The 13,404-nt window shown below is 34.9% G+C and overlaps 1 protein-coding gene across 1 annotated transcript; it reads right to left on the minus strand.

The window, feature by feature from the left end:
• Positions 1 to 8,973: 8,973 nt before the first annotated feature.
• On the minus strand, positions 8,974 to 12,327 carry LOC131875016 (probable disease resistance protein At4g33300). Its single transcript, XM_059219016.1, has 4 exons — positions 12,238 to 12,327; positions 10,280 to 10,635; positions 9,994 to 10,205; positions 8,974 to 9,704 (listed from the first exon to the last, which is right to left on the minus strand). Exons 1-4 carry the CDS (start codon positions 12,325 to 12,327, stop codon positions 8,974 to 8,976), a joined length of 1,389 nt encoding a protein of 462 aa, XP_059074999.1.
• Positions 12,328 to 13,404: the final 1,077 nt, after the last annotated feature.

Consider the following 13,404-nt stretch of genomic DNA (forward strand, 5'->3'; position numbering starts at 1 on the left):
GGATTAGACTAGGAGAGAGAATGAGTGGAGGGAATAAAAAATTAGAAGAATAATTTTAAGTGAGTTTAGGGAGTTTCTAGAAGAATTTATTATGTTAATGATGATTTAAGAAGATGATTTGTAGGAATCATTTAGGTTAACTAATTAATTGAAATTAATTAGCTAAGAGGAAGATTTGTGAGGATTTGATTTTTTAGAAGAATAAAGAAAGGGATTGATTTATTAAATAAATCAATCACATGCTATAGTGACAATATTAATTAGATTTAATTAATATTGAGGAGAATTTGAATTAACATAATTAATTAATTAATTATGTGAGGCATTAAAAATAATTAAAATAATTATTTTTAAGTGTCTACATTTTTCTCCTCTTTTAAGTGAGGTGTGATGACGTATTGATTCAAAGAATAATCTTGTTTTGATGTTGATATGGTTTGATAGGATGCCCCAACTCTTGATTGATAGATTACGATATGGTGATGCCCCGTCGGGAAATCAATGGAGGTAATTGCTCTTTGGAGTTTTGTGAGATTGATTTCCCGATAGATTTGATTCAATTTGATTGATAAGATCTGGATTCAGTTTGGTTTCAGGAAGGATTCATCCTGTATAAGACAAACATGATCAAAGCGTCTAGTTTCAGGAAGGATTCATCCTATACAAGACATGATAGATCACAATGTCTGGTTTCAGGAAGGATTCATCCTGTATAAGACATGATCGATCACAACGTCTGGTTTCAGGAAGGATTCATCCTATATAAGACATGATTGGAGCGTCTGGTTTCAGGAAGGATACATCCTGTATAAGACATTATTGATCACAACGTCTGGTTTTAGGAATGATTCATCCTATATAAGACATGATCGATCACAACGTCTGGTTTCAAGAAGGATTCATCCTGTATAAGATGTGATCAATCACAATGTCTAGTTTCAGGAATTATTCATCCTATATAAGACATGATTGATCACAACATCTAGTTTCAGGAAGGATTCATTATGTATAAGACATGATCAGAGCGTATGGTTTCAGGAAGGATACATCCTGTATAAGACATGAATCAGAATCCTAATTGATTATGTGAGGAAAAATAGAGGAAGAAAAATTAGGGTGGAAGGGATAAATGAGGAAGATATATGAAGTAGTCGTGAGGTATTTGGAAAGAAGAATAAGAGATGCGAGACCGCAGAGGAAAATGGGGGCAATTGAGAACTCCATGGGATTATTGAGTTTAGGATTTGATGGAATGATGGTGAGATTTTGTGCACAACAAATGTGGAGAGCCAACCTAGTTTGATGTTGCTGCACCACTGATTATAGAAATTAGGATGCCATGAGAAACCCAGGGTGTGGATTGACTCTGTAGACAAACGGGAATTTATTGCACATAACAATGCAAGTGTTAAGAAACACTAATACAAAATTGTGGGTTCGTGCAAGGAAACCCTCAAACACACCGATACCTCTTGTACACGAGAAGGTAAGTGTTGGTAAACACTGGTTCCAGGTCACCGGTTTATACAAGAAGAATCCAAAACATTCCATGCTATGAAATATGCCCTAGTATGCGCCTATCATAATGTACCTGGATATGAAAGAATCCAGGCAGTTGTAAATAGTGGCAGCCATAGGGCAAAGATGAAAGTCTATATGAAAAGATCTAACAAAATCTAACAATTCTCTTCCTTGTGACCAAATGATACCTCTTGCCAAGAGTAGAACTAGGATGGACTTGGGATTGTTGCTCAAGACTTCTTGAAGCTTACACATAGGCATAAAAGCTCAGTTTCAATGGGACATTCCCTGTTCATGACTCAGGTGAAGACTCATCATCATACACATGTTTTATTGGGAGGTGGAAAAGAAGGAATGTTTCGCATGGGTGGGCTAGATGGTGGATGATTTGTAGTATCGACATGAGAGACAGTGGATCCGGTTATTACCTTGGCACCTGCACACAGGTTTTCACTAAGGTACTTGTCCATAGCGCCACCAAGTGGTTTTCACTAATGGATGAATTATTTTTCTTTCTTTTTTTGATTATTTAAAAAAAATAAAATAAAATAAAAATTTGTGTCATAAGGCATCTGTTTGCCAGGTTTTCACCAAAGTGATGATTTTTTCAGGATCTTTTTCTGATTTTTTAATTTTTTTCTTGATTTTTTTTTTGTTTTTTTTTTGACAATTTAAGACTTTCTTAGGACTAAGCATAAAATATTTTGAGGTGCATGATATTCATTGGATCATCCACAGGATTGCCTTCAGGAGTAGCCAACTGATAAGCTCTTGATCCATATTTCGCTGTGATTACATATGGTCCAAGCCAATTAGGCTCGAACTTGCCTTTATTTTCTCTTTCTTGTAGATTTTTCTGATTGTCCATGAGGATAAGATCACCAACTTGGAATTCTCAGGTTCTGACTTTTTTATGATAACTCATGTGCAGACAGTTTTGATATACCCAGAGATGATTCAAGGTCTTGAGGCGCCTTTCGTCTAATAATTCTAGCTCTTGTAAGTGGGCAATTCTATATTCTTCCTCTGGTAGGATGTTTTGTAGCGATACCCTTAGAGAGGGGGTCTCGATCTCAATAGGAAGGATGGCTTCAGAACCAAATACTAGGGAATAAGGAGTGGCGCCTGTGGGGGTGCGGATGGAGGTGCGGTAGGCCCACAATGCAAGATGGATTTGGAGGTGCCAATCACGACCCACTTCATTGACTGTCTTTTTGAGGATTTTTATTAGGGTTTTATTAGAAGCCTCAGCTTGGCCATTGCCTTGGGGGTAATATGGAGTGGAGAAGCGGTGTTGGATGTTGAATTTTTGGCAGAGTTCTTTGACATCCTAGTTCTTAAATTGTTTACCATTATCTATGATGATAACTTTTGGGTTGCCATATTGGTAGATTAGGTAGTTCAGGCTGAATTTGGATATTTTCTTGCCGATGGTGAAAGCAAGAGGGATAGCCTCTACCCACTTGGTGAAGTATTCGGTGGCGGTGATAATGAATTTATGTCTATTGGAAGATGAAGGGTGGATTTTCCCAATGAGATCGAGCCCCCACTACGAGAAGCACCATGGTGTAATGAATGGCTGCAATTCTTGTGACGGTGCATGAAGGTGTAGTTGGGTGTTGCTGTGGATGTTGGGACATACTGGCGGGGGGCTGTTGTTGCCCTTTTTTTTGTCTGCTGGAGAATAGGGAATGATCTTCAATTTGTTCCTCCTACTTTATCCCCTATTGAGGTGGGGATTTTGGAGGGTTTCACATTTTTATCTATGTTTAGTCTCAAGATCAAGGTTAGGGAAGCCTTTCAAAAACCCATTGTTTCAGGTTGTGGGAGCCTAGTAAAATCCATGCTCATGGTTGAGGGAGCTTGGAAAAACCCTACTTTAGGTTGTGGGAGACTTGTAAAACCCACTATCATGGTTGAGGGAGCCTGGAAAAACCCTATGTCTCTTGTTCTTGTCAGGGACAAACTGGATGCTGGCAATTTTCAAGAGCCCAGTTTGGTCAGCTGTTCTTTTTAGTTAGGTCCAGGTTTGACTTGTTGCGGTCTTGTGATTTTATTATAGGCTTTGGGAGTTTGGGAAAAACTTTGTTGTTGGTTGAAGGTGCCCAATAAATCCTCAATTCTTAAGGTTTATTGTTTGCTATTTTAGACTATTGTTTGGCCAACCTGATTTGATTCTCTAATTTTGTTGTGTGGTTGGGGTTTTACTATTTTGTGGCTACTATGTCTTTTTGATTATATCTTTGTATCCTTTGTTCTATAATCTAGATTCCTGTAAGTCGAAAAGGTATCGGGTCCTTTTAAAACCCTAACCATGATGTAATCCCTAAATATAATCCTAACCTAATAATCATTATCCTAACTATAACTATAATCCCAATCATAATTCTAATAATCATAATCATAATATAACCTAATAATAATCCTAATCCTAAGCCTAATAATAATCCTAATCCCAACTACAACCATAATCCCAATCATAACCCTAATAATCTTAATCATTATTTAACTCTAACCATGATGTACACTAAAACCATAATCCTGACCCTAGCTCTAATTCTAATATTAATTGTTTGAAATATGTTGCAAATATATACAAAATATTAAATGTGTGGTTCAGTTATAAAAATGTATTTTGACAAATATTTAACATGTAAATTAGAAAGATTTACCAAATTTGTTTGAATTATATTATAATATAAAGACATAATACCATATTAAACAAATTTGAAGTGGATGTCCAGCATTGTATAAAACTTCCATTACTAATATTTTTTAATTTTCATAACATATTTTGTGCTACTATTTATTTGTAATATACATGATTCTTTAAGATTTATGACATTAAATAAACATAAATCAAATTATAATCCTAACCCTACACCTAATTATAATTTTAACCCTCACCCTAACTATAATTATGGTTACACTAATAACAAACCCTAACCCTGACCATAAACTTGATCCTAACACTAAACCCTAACCATTATCACAACCCTAAGCCTAACCCTAAGAGTGATGTAAACCTAAGTAACAATAACCATAATACTAAACTTGACCCTAACACTAAACCCTAATCCTAACCCTAACCATACATTAAATCATCATAATCCTAACCCTACCCCCAATTATAATTGTAACCCTAACCCTAACCCTAACCCTAAATTTGATATGAAATCTAAACATAATTTTAACACTAACAATAAACCCTAAACCTAACCATAATTTTAACCCTAACCATAACCTTAACTATAATCGTAAACCTAAAGCAAACCCTAACCATTATCACAACCCTAACCCTAACCCTAACAATGATGTAAACCTTAACCATAAACATAATACTAAACTTAACCCTAACACTAAACCCTAATCCTAACCCTAGTTGTACATTAAATAATCATAAATCAAATCATAATCCTAACCCCACCCAAAATTATAATTTTAATTAATGCTAAAATCAAATTTCACATGGCTTGAAAATTGTTGTTGTAATAATGCTAATATATATCAAATAAATATAATGTTTGATTTTTATCAACTCAAATTATTGAAATTTCCTTAATCAAAACCTTAATATTAATCATTATTGTAAGTGCAACTATAATTGGCACCATAACATTTTTTCCTTACTCTAACATTTTATTATATTTCTAACCCTAATATTATCATAATTTCAATCCTAACGTGAACCAAAGCCCTTATTGTAACCCTAACTCTAATCAAAATCCATAATATAATTAAAATTAAAATTATAATTCATACTCATTAACCTTGACAATGTTTGTAATCCTTACCCTAAATCTAACCCAAAACCTAATCTTGACCCTAATTATGATCCACACTCTAACCCTAATAATAATTCTAATCTTAACCCTTATACTAACTCTACCTCAAACCCTAGTATTATTTATAATTAATAATTATAATCTTTAACCCTAGCCCTGATTATAATCACTAAGACTGACCCTAATCCTAACCCCAACACTAATTGTAACCATAACCCTTAACGTAATTATATCATTAACCGTAATAATAATTCTTATCATAACCCTTATACTAACCCTACCTCAAACCCCAACACTAACAATAACCCTACTTTTATTCATAATTAATAATTATATCTTTAACCCTAAACCTAACTATATATCTTACCCAAAACCAAACCCTAACCCTTTTCTAGCCCCAATCCTAATCCTAATCCTAACCCAAACCCTAATCTTAATTATAATTCTAATCCTAACCCTAACCCTAATTTTATTTATAATTAATAATTATAATCTTTAACCCTAACCTTAATTATATTCACTAAGATTAACCCTAACCTTGGATTTATCCTATGCACACAGCTAATAGAAAAATTAATTTCATTAAGCCGATTGTGATATCGACTAACATGGCGCGTTATGCGCTTTCACAATTTCACGCATGACCTCTTCAATTCATTCTCTACTACCGCAAAGCAACGATGAAGACTAACATGACGTGTAATACACTTTTGCAATTTCATGACTTCACGGGTCAATGCCATTTATTGAACCACAAGACAACGGTTATGACTAGCACACTATGTTAGGTGATTTCACACTTTTGTGCATGACTAGTTAACTGCATTCTCTATTACCACAAAGTAGCGATTGCGACTAACACAATGTGTGTGCACTTTTGGAATTTTGCTACTTCATGGGTCAATAACATCTGTTGATCCGCGAGACGTCGATGGGGACTAACGTATCATGTTGTCCTCATTCGCAGTTTCGTGCATGACCTTTTAAACACACTCTCTACTACAGTGAAACGATGATTATGATGAACAGGACGTGTCCAACAATTTTGCAATTTCGTGACTTCACGGGTGAATACCATATATTGACTTGGGAGACAACATCATCAATGGACACAACATGTTAGGTCCTCTGGGACATTCGCACATGACCTTTTAAATGCATTCTCTACCACCGCGCAAATGACAATTGTGACTAACATGATGTGTTGGGCACTTTCACAATTTCACAATTTCACAAGTCTGTACCATCAGTTGACCCGTGAGACGACGTTATCCACTAACACACCATGTTTGCTTTCAGAGTTTCACGCCTGACCTGCTAACTTCATTCTCTACCACTATGAAACAACGATTGCGACTAACACAGGTTGTTATGCGCTTTCGTAATTTCGCGACTTCATGGGTCAAACCATTTGTTCACCCATTGGACGGTGATTGCGACTAACACACAATTTTAAGCACTTTCACATATTCGTGTGAATAGACACAACCAATTGCGACTTTCATCATTTCGCTACTTCCTGGATGAAGCCCAATCTGTTAACCCGTGAAATGGTGATTATAACTAACGCAAAATATTTTTCCCGGCTTCTAACCCTAAAACTAACTATATATCTAACCCAAAACCTAACCCTTAACCCAATCCCTCTAATTGAATGATAACCCTAAACTCAACTGTAACCATAGATTTGAACCCTAAATACAACTTGATCCCTAATCTAAGCATTTAATTGAACCCTCTTCTTAAACTTAACCCTTTTCCTCAATTGTAACCATAATTGAATCCTAGCCCTAAACTTAACCCTAACCCTAATTGAACTCTGATCCTAATCCTAATCCAGCCCAAACCCTAATCCTAATTGACGTGTAATACTGATTTAACCCTAACCATAATGTAGTTGAATAACAACCCTAATTCGTACCGTAATTAAACTCTAGCACTAACTGTAACCTAAACCTTAAAATTAACCTTAACTGTAATTACTATTTAAACCCTATTTTGAACCTTAACCATAACCCTAAAGTAACCTTGATTGTAAATATAACCTATTCTTGACGTTATCCCCATTCTTTATGCTAACATTGTAGGTACATCCTATGATAGCTAATTGAACCCTATGAGCCATAGTTAGTTGCATTAAAGATTGGGGATAACGTCAGTTTTAAAGGATCAAAAAAGCCTAACAACATGCTTTATCCTTAAATCCTAACCCTTCCTCATTCATAACACTAACTCTAACCTTAATTTAGTTGTAATGCTAACCCTAATCCTAATTAAACCCTATCCCTAACCCTAATATTGATTCTAATTGAACCTCAACCCTTACCTAAAGCATTATCCTACAATAATAACTCTAATCATTAACTAAAATCAAATATAACTATTATTTTATCTATAATAGTATAACCCCCTCTAATCTAGACCCTAACCCTAACCCTAACTTGATAATGACCCAAAAGCTAACTTTATATTTAATTATTAATTATAATCTTTAACTTTATATCTAGTTATTAATTATATCTAATTAGTTTTTTAATAATACATTTACTATTTTAAATTATTTTTAGTTATAAAATAATATTATAACTAAAAATAATTTAAAATATTTCAAATTTATACTATGAATATTATTTTCAATAAATTATAAAATAATATCATAATAATCAAAACAATATAAATTAATAATAATATATTATAATATTATTACACAAACGAATAGAAAATAATAATAATAATTGCAATAATAATATTACATATTATTGCAACAAACATTAATAATATAATATTATATAGTTCTATTTTGAACTTTTTATTGTTTCCCATGTTGCGCCACGACTGCTACTAGCTTACATATATTTGATTTTAATCACATATATATATAATATGCCGAGAGATATCCTTCTCCGGACGCCTATTTTTATCATGTACCCTGAATTCTAATAGCCGCCTCAAGAAGGATATCTCTCGACATATTATATATATGTAATTAAAATCAAATATATGTAACCTAGTTATTGACACTTGTACATCGATTATTTTTTTAATCATGCCATGTTTCCTATTCGCCGATCTGAAGTTTTACCTTTATTAATCGCGGATAGAACGCTTACGCGTAAATTCATTTTGAGAGACTTTTCATTTTCATATGCTTGAAAAAGTTACGCTTTCTAGTTTTTCTTTTCCCAACACGGCTGACGTTTCAAATCCCTTGTATTTCTTGTGCCGCTTTAAATGTTTCTCATAAAAAATGTAACGTGTACCAAATTTGTGCCATTACCATAGTTTGCCATTACCATAGTCTCAAAATGTTTATTTAGATTAATATACTCTGCATTTGTACTATATGCAGACAGTCTAACCGAGTGACACAGATGTAATTATAGTGCAGATACCTGCTACAAATTTACAAGACAACTTATTCATGGCTTAATACAAAACGAGAAGATGCTTTCGGATACGTAAAATAGTTAAGAGAGCTTACATTACTGACGACGACAATTGATCATAAATAAAGGCTGAAAATATAGAGGAGCTTTTATTGGATGGTGCTTGTCAAGTTGATTGGAGGTAAGAAAAGATGTCAATCATCAAGCCAATCCAGACTAAACTGTGTTTCCACAATTTCAACTGTAAGTTCTGGAAGCGAAATGTTCTTAGCTCGTAACCACTACTTCACAATCTTCTCATCAGAAATAACCAGCTTGAGGGAATTCAGTTCACAAACAGCTCTTGGCAACCTCTTCAAACGAGAACATTCCCTCATATCAAACTCACTCAATTTCTTTAGTTGCCCTATTTCAACTGGAAGTTCTCTGAGCCCCTCGCAGAACGAGATGTCTAGACATTCCAACGGCCGAAGTTTTCCAATCGATGGTGGAAGCTCTTTTAAGCCCGGTAACGCTGATAACCTCAGCATTCTGAGAGAGTTCATATTCCCAAGTTCATAAGGTAACTTCTGAACCAGGTGGCAGTTGCTAATAGACCACATCTTAACAGAAGGCATATAACAGAAACTAATTGGCACCTCCTCCAAGTTGCTTGAGTGATCAATGTTAAACTCCCGCAGCTTGGTAATGTTGAATGTGGATACATATTCAAATCCTTCGCATAAGCTTAAAGATAACTTCTCTAAGTTTGAGAGTTCTGTCCTTTGTTTTTGAACAAGGGGTGCAATCAACCTCTCCAAGCGGACACACTTGAGTTCAGTGAGCGAAGATAAAGCATCTAGACCTTTTACAGTTGCCTTCTTTGTCCCATAATTCAATATCATTAGAAATTTTAGATTCTTCATAGACCTCAGAAATGGGGGAAGAGAGTATTCACTTGAAGTAAAGAATAACAAAAGAGCTACTGTCTCAGGTAAATTCATCTCATACCAGTTGCTTGCCTCCATCGGACCTGCATTAATAGATCAGAAAAGAATTCAATTTAGATCATTTACCATGTTGATTATGACTATTAGCTATTTGGGCATTATTTTCACCATTTGGAAGTCAAAACCGGGAAAAATGCAATACTAAATCATTCTACAAGATTTTCATGTCAAATAGAAACATTTTGATACATATGGCAACTGTGTTGGCGAAAGCAATGATGTAAATATTTAAAATTATGGCAAATATTTCAAAGAATTTTACACAAAAAGGGTTGCAACTAAATTGTGAAGAGATTGCTTGGATTGACATACCTGTATGAATGGACAGCACTTGAACATCGCATGCAGTATGATTAAGAAACTCCCATTTTTCAGGCAAACTTTGCTCCTTCATATCCATTAGAAACCTCTTGCTGTGGACTACACTGCCTCGGCATCCCAAATGGATGGCAAGTTCACGCATTACACTATGCTGAGAAAAGTACAGCTCCGAGACATTTTCATGTGAGATTGCTATTGTTCTCCTGATAAGTGATACTACGTCAGCTTATGGTTTAAACATGATAACAAAAATACCCAATATGGGAAAGGCAAATACCTTGGCGTGCTAGTCAAATTCAACAGGTTTCTGCTTGCAAGATCCGATAAGATGGACAAAGCGTCATGCCGCTGTAACTTCCGAACATAAACCCATATGTCCAACAGTGCATCGGCACAGATTTTCCTGTCCTCTGGAAATAAAGCTAAGTCTAAGAAGCATTCTTTGGCTACATCATCTAACGAATCGATACTGATCTCCAACAATTTAAGTAGCCCATTTTTGTGATAAGCTGATATGGATTCTCCTCTAGAAATCTTGTTCTTTGCCCTCTCCCAAACCTGTTGTGGTTCCCCGTGCAAAGATCTTCCGATCACCTTTAGAGCAAGTGGCAGGCCGCCACATTGTGCTTGCACCTGTGATCCAAAAAGGTAGAGAAAATTAATAAAAAGACCAGTTCGAGGGAAAGAAAAATTCTTACATGTCACGTGAACCATAGTAATTGTTGAAAACCTAACTTCCGAATTTCTAGAGTTCTACAAAAAGTTCAATATGATATAAAAATTCTTGCGTATAATATAAGCCATAATATTGCGAGAAAATCTACTCGAGATCAAAATATTCTAGAATTTTAGAATTATTTCAATATGATAATAGATCTAACTATTTAGTGATTTCGAAGAAAGATATTCCATATTGTTTATTTATAGTTAGTAAATTTTAGACATTTGTTATATGTCAAGAAAATCACACTCCCCACAAAACATTCGTTCTTAATTAGAAAAAATGAAATTCTCCTATAATTTCAGGGGTATTGGAATCGTCCACTTTGTTTTTTCCATGCTTTTACAGTTTGAATAAATGCTTCTAGCACAACAATTAGATATAAGTTGCATTCGCGATATATTTGAATGACTTTTCGAGTACCATATATTCGAATAAGATAGTGATAAGATTGTAGAATAAGGATAGAGATTACAGTATTGTGACAACAAATAGAGGATTGGAGGAGAGACAGAGGAGAAACCCATAAAGGGGCTCTGAGATTGTATTTCGAATACATTCAATTTATAGACCATTGCATATTAAATGTTCTAGAAAGTGTAGATTAGAGTTAGCTGCAGCAATAATGGTGGGCAGGTGAAGGAAGGCTCTAGAAGTCACTCGGTGGAGGAACTTTCTAGAAGACAAAAGTTTCTAGGAAAATCTAGAGGATAATTAATTTATCTCCAACATCCCCCCATAAATTAATTATCGAATTATTTTTGATATCCCCCCATAATCGAATTAGGATGGGTCCTAGTCTCAAACCTTTTTAGTTACCCATTTACAACGAATTTTGTTTCCCCTAATCACTTTGGGTTTTCACAGTTCACCCTTAACTGATTCGCTACAAACTTCTCTTTTACAATAACTTTTTGGGTTTTTAACCGGTTTACCCATAACCATTTGGGTTTTCCCCAACTGATACAATCACTTTGAATTTCATACTACTTTGGGTTTTTTACCCAAACAAGTGGTTTTGGCTTACCACAAACCATCACAAGAGACTTAACTCTAACATGGTTCCAATGACATCGCAATGGGGAAACTTTCATCACGGGGAAATTTTTTCCTAAAATTATTGAGTCCATATAAAAAGCAAACCATCTATCGAGACACATAGGTTACCAGCCACTGTGCTCACCAGTTCTATAGGAATGCTTTTCAGATACATGGTTCATCTATAATCTATACCACAAGCTTTGGGGTGTCGGGTACAACTGATCATGCACCCCTTACACAAACTTAAATAGAATACACAATTCTGTTTTACCTAAATATTTAGACAAATAAGTTTTCTCATGACTGACCCAAACACTTTGCACCCCATATAATCACAACTAACTCTCATACTCACACATTTTTTTTTATAAACCAAGCCTATATCCAATATCCAAGACTTAATACAAGCCAAAAACTTATAGCTAATGGTGACTCTTTTGCTACACATACCAATGCATTCATGAAGGTCTGACTTCAATGGCTTCAAACACCCGGCTTTGAATCTTTGATGGCTGTAAATCTTTTACTTCTTCCGAGTCATTTTTTTCAGCAACTATCTCCATACTGAACAATACACTTTTTGTTGCATGCCTCCATTACACAATTACATACACCACTCTCCTCAATTTGCCTATATGCAACAACTGCTACGGCTACCTTTATTTTGCTAGCAGTGATCTCATCGACAATCACTTTCCTCGGTACCTCTGGCATATTCCTTGTTATGCAATGGGGGCTTATAAACTAAATCAATCTCCCTTTACTTTGGCAGACTCTCTCTCTCTCTCCAAATCAATCTAAGATGCCCACATATTAAGATTCAAGAAACCCTACACTGTAACTGGTTCAACTCTATCCTGTAACTGGTTCGACTCTAACCATTCACCAGTGGCAGTAGAAAGGGATCACTAAGTAGCAAAGACTCCCATCCATACAAAGCACATCCAAGAAAGACACTCAAAGGCTCACATCCAGCTTTAGAAAATATGTGAATGTGGTCACTAGCTTCAGAGGAGGTGAAATGGCTCCTTAAAGATTCCAAAAGCAACTTCTCAAAAAACTCTTGCTCACAGCACAAATATTTCACATAACCCTGAATTTCACAGAACACTTGATAAAGACAGTGACATAAATAGAGTGAAGAATTTTACAAGCTACAACACATAGTCCTGCCCCCTCTGAATCCTTCAGCTCTGAATCTTCCTTCTCTCCAAGATCTTTTGATCATGTACCATCGGCTCTGATACCACTGATGGATAGAGAGGCAAAGGACAGAAAATAAACACAACAATACTAGTGATAAAATAAAAATACATTTACAATATCATGTATTCATATGTATATTTCTTTCCATATCCAAATAAAAGAGGAGCTGCATTTTCTGATTCTACTGAAAACACAAAAACAAAACATAATATTATGTTTTTAACCACAAACCCTATTGTTGTCTTGTTATCTTCTTGTAAATACATTTGCAGCAGCACACTCTGTTCTGTTTTTGTCTTTTTTAGTATAATCAAAAAATGCAGCTCCTCTTTTATTTGGATATGGCAAGAAATATACATATGAATACATGATATTGTAAATGTATTTTTATTTTATCATTGGTATTGTTGTGTTTGTTTTCTGTCCTCTACCTC

The sequence above is a fragment of the Cryptomeria japonica genome, chromosome 4 (genome assembly GCF_030272615.1).
Source record: "Cryptomeria japonica chromosome 4, Sugi_1.0, whole genome shotgun sequence".
Lineage (NCBI taxonomy): Eukaryota > Viridiplantae > Streptophyta > Pinopsida > Cupressales > Cupressaceae > Cryptomeria > Cryptomeria japonica.

What these genes read in the sequence shown, in the direction of transcription:
- LOC131875016 (XM_059219016.1), bottom strand. Translation starts at nt 12,327, where the DNA reads ATGGAGATAGTTGCTGAAAAAAATGACTCGGAAGAAGTAAAAGATTTA. An exon ending in GGGTGTTTGAAGCCATTGAA is followed by an intron (nt 10,636 to 12,237) that starts GTCAGACCTTCA and finishes TTTGGATCACAG; the next exon opens with GTGCAAGCACAATGTGGCGG. An exon ending in AATTTGACTAGCACGCCAAG is followed by an intron (nt 10,206 to 10,279) that starts GTATTTGCCTTT and finishes ATCACTTATCAG; the next exon opens with GAGAACAATAGCAATCTCAC.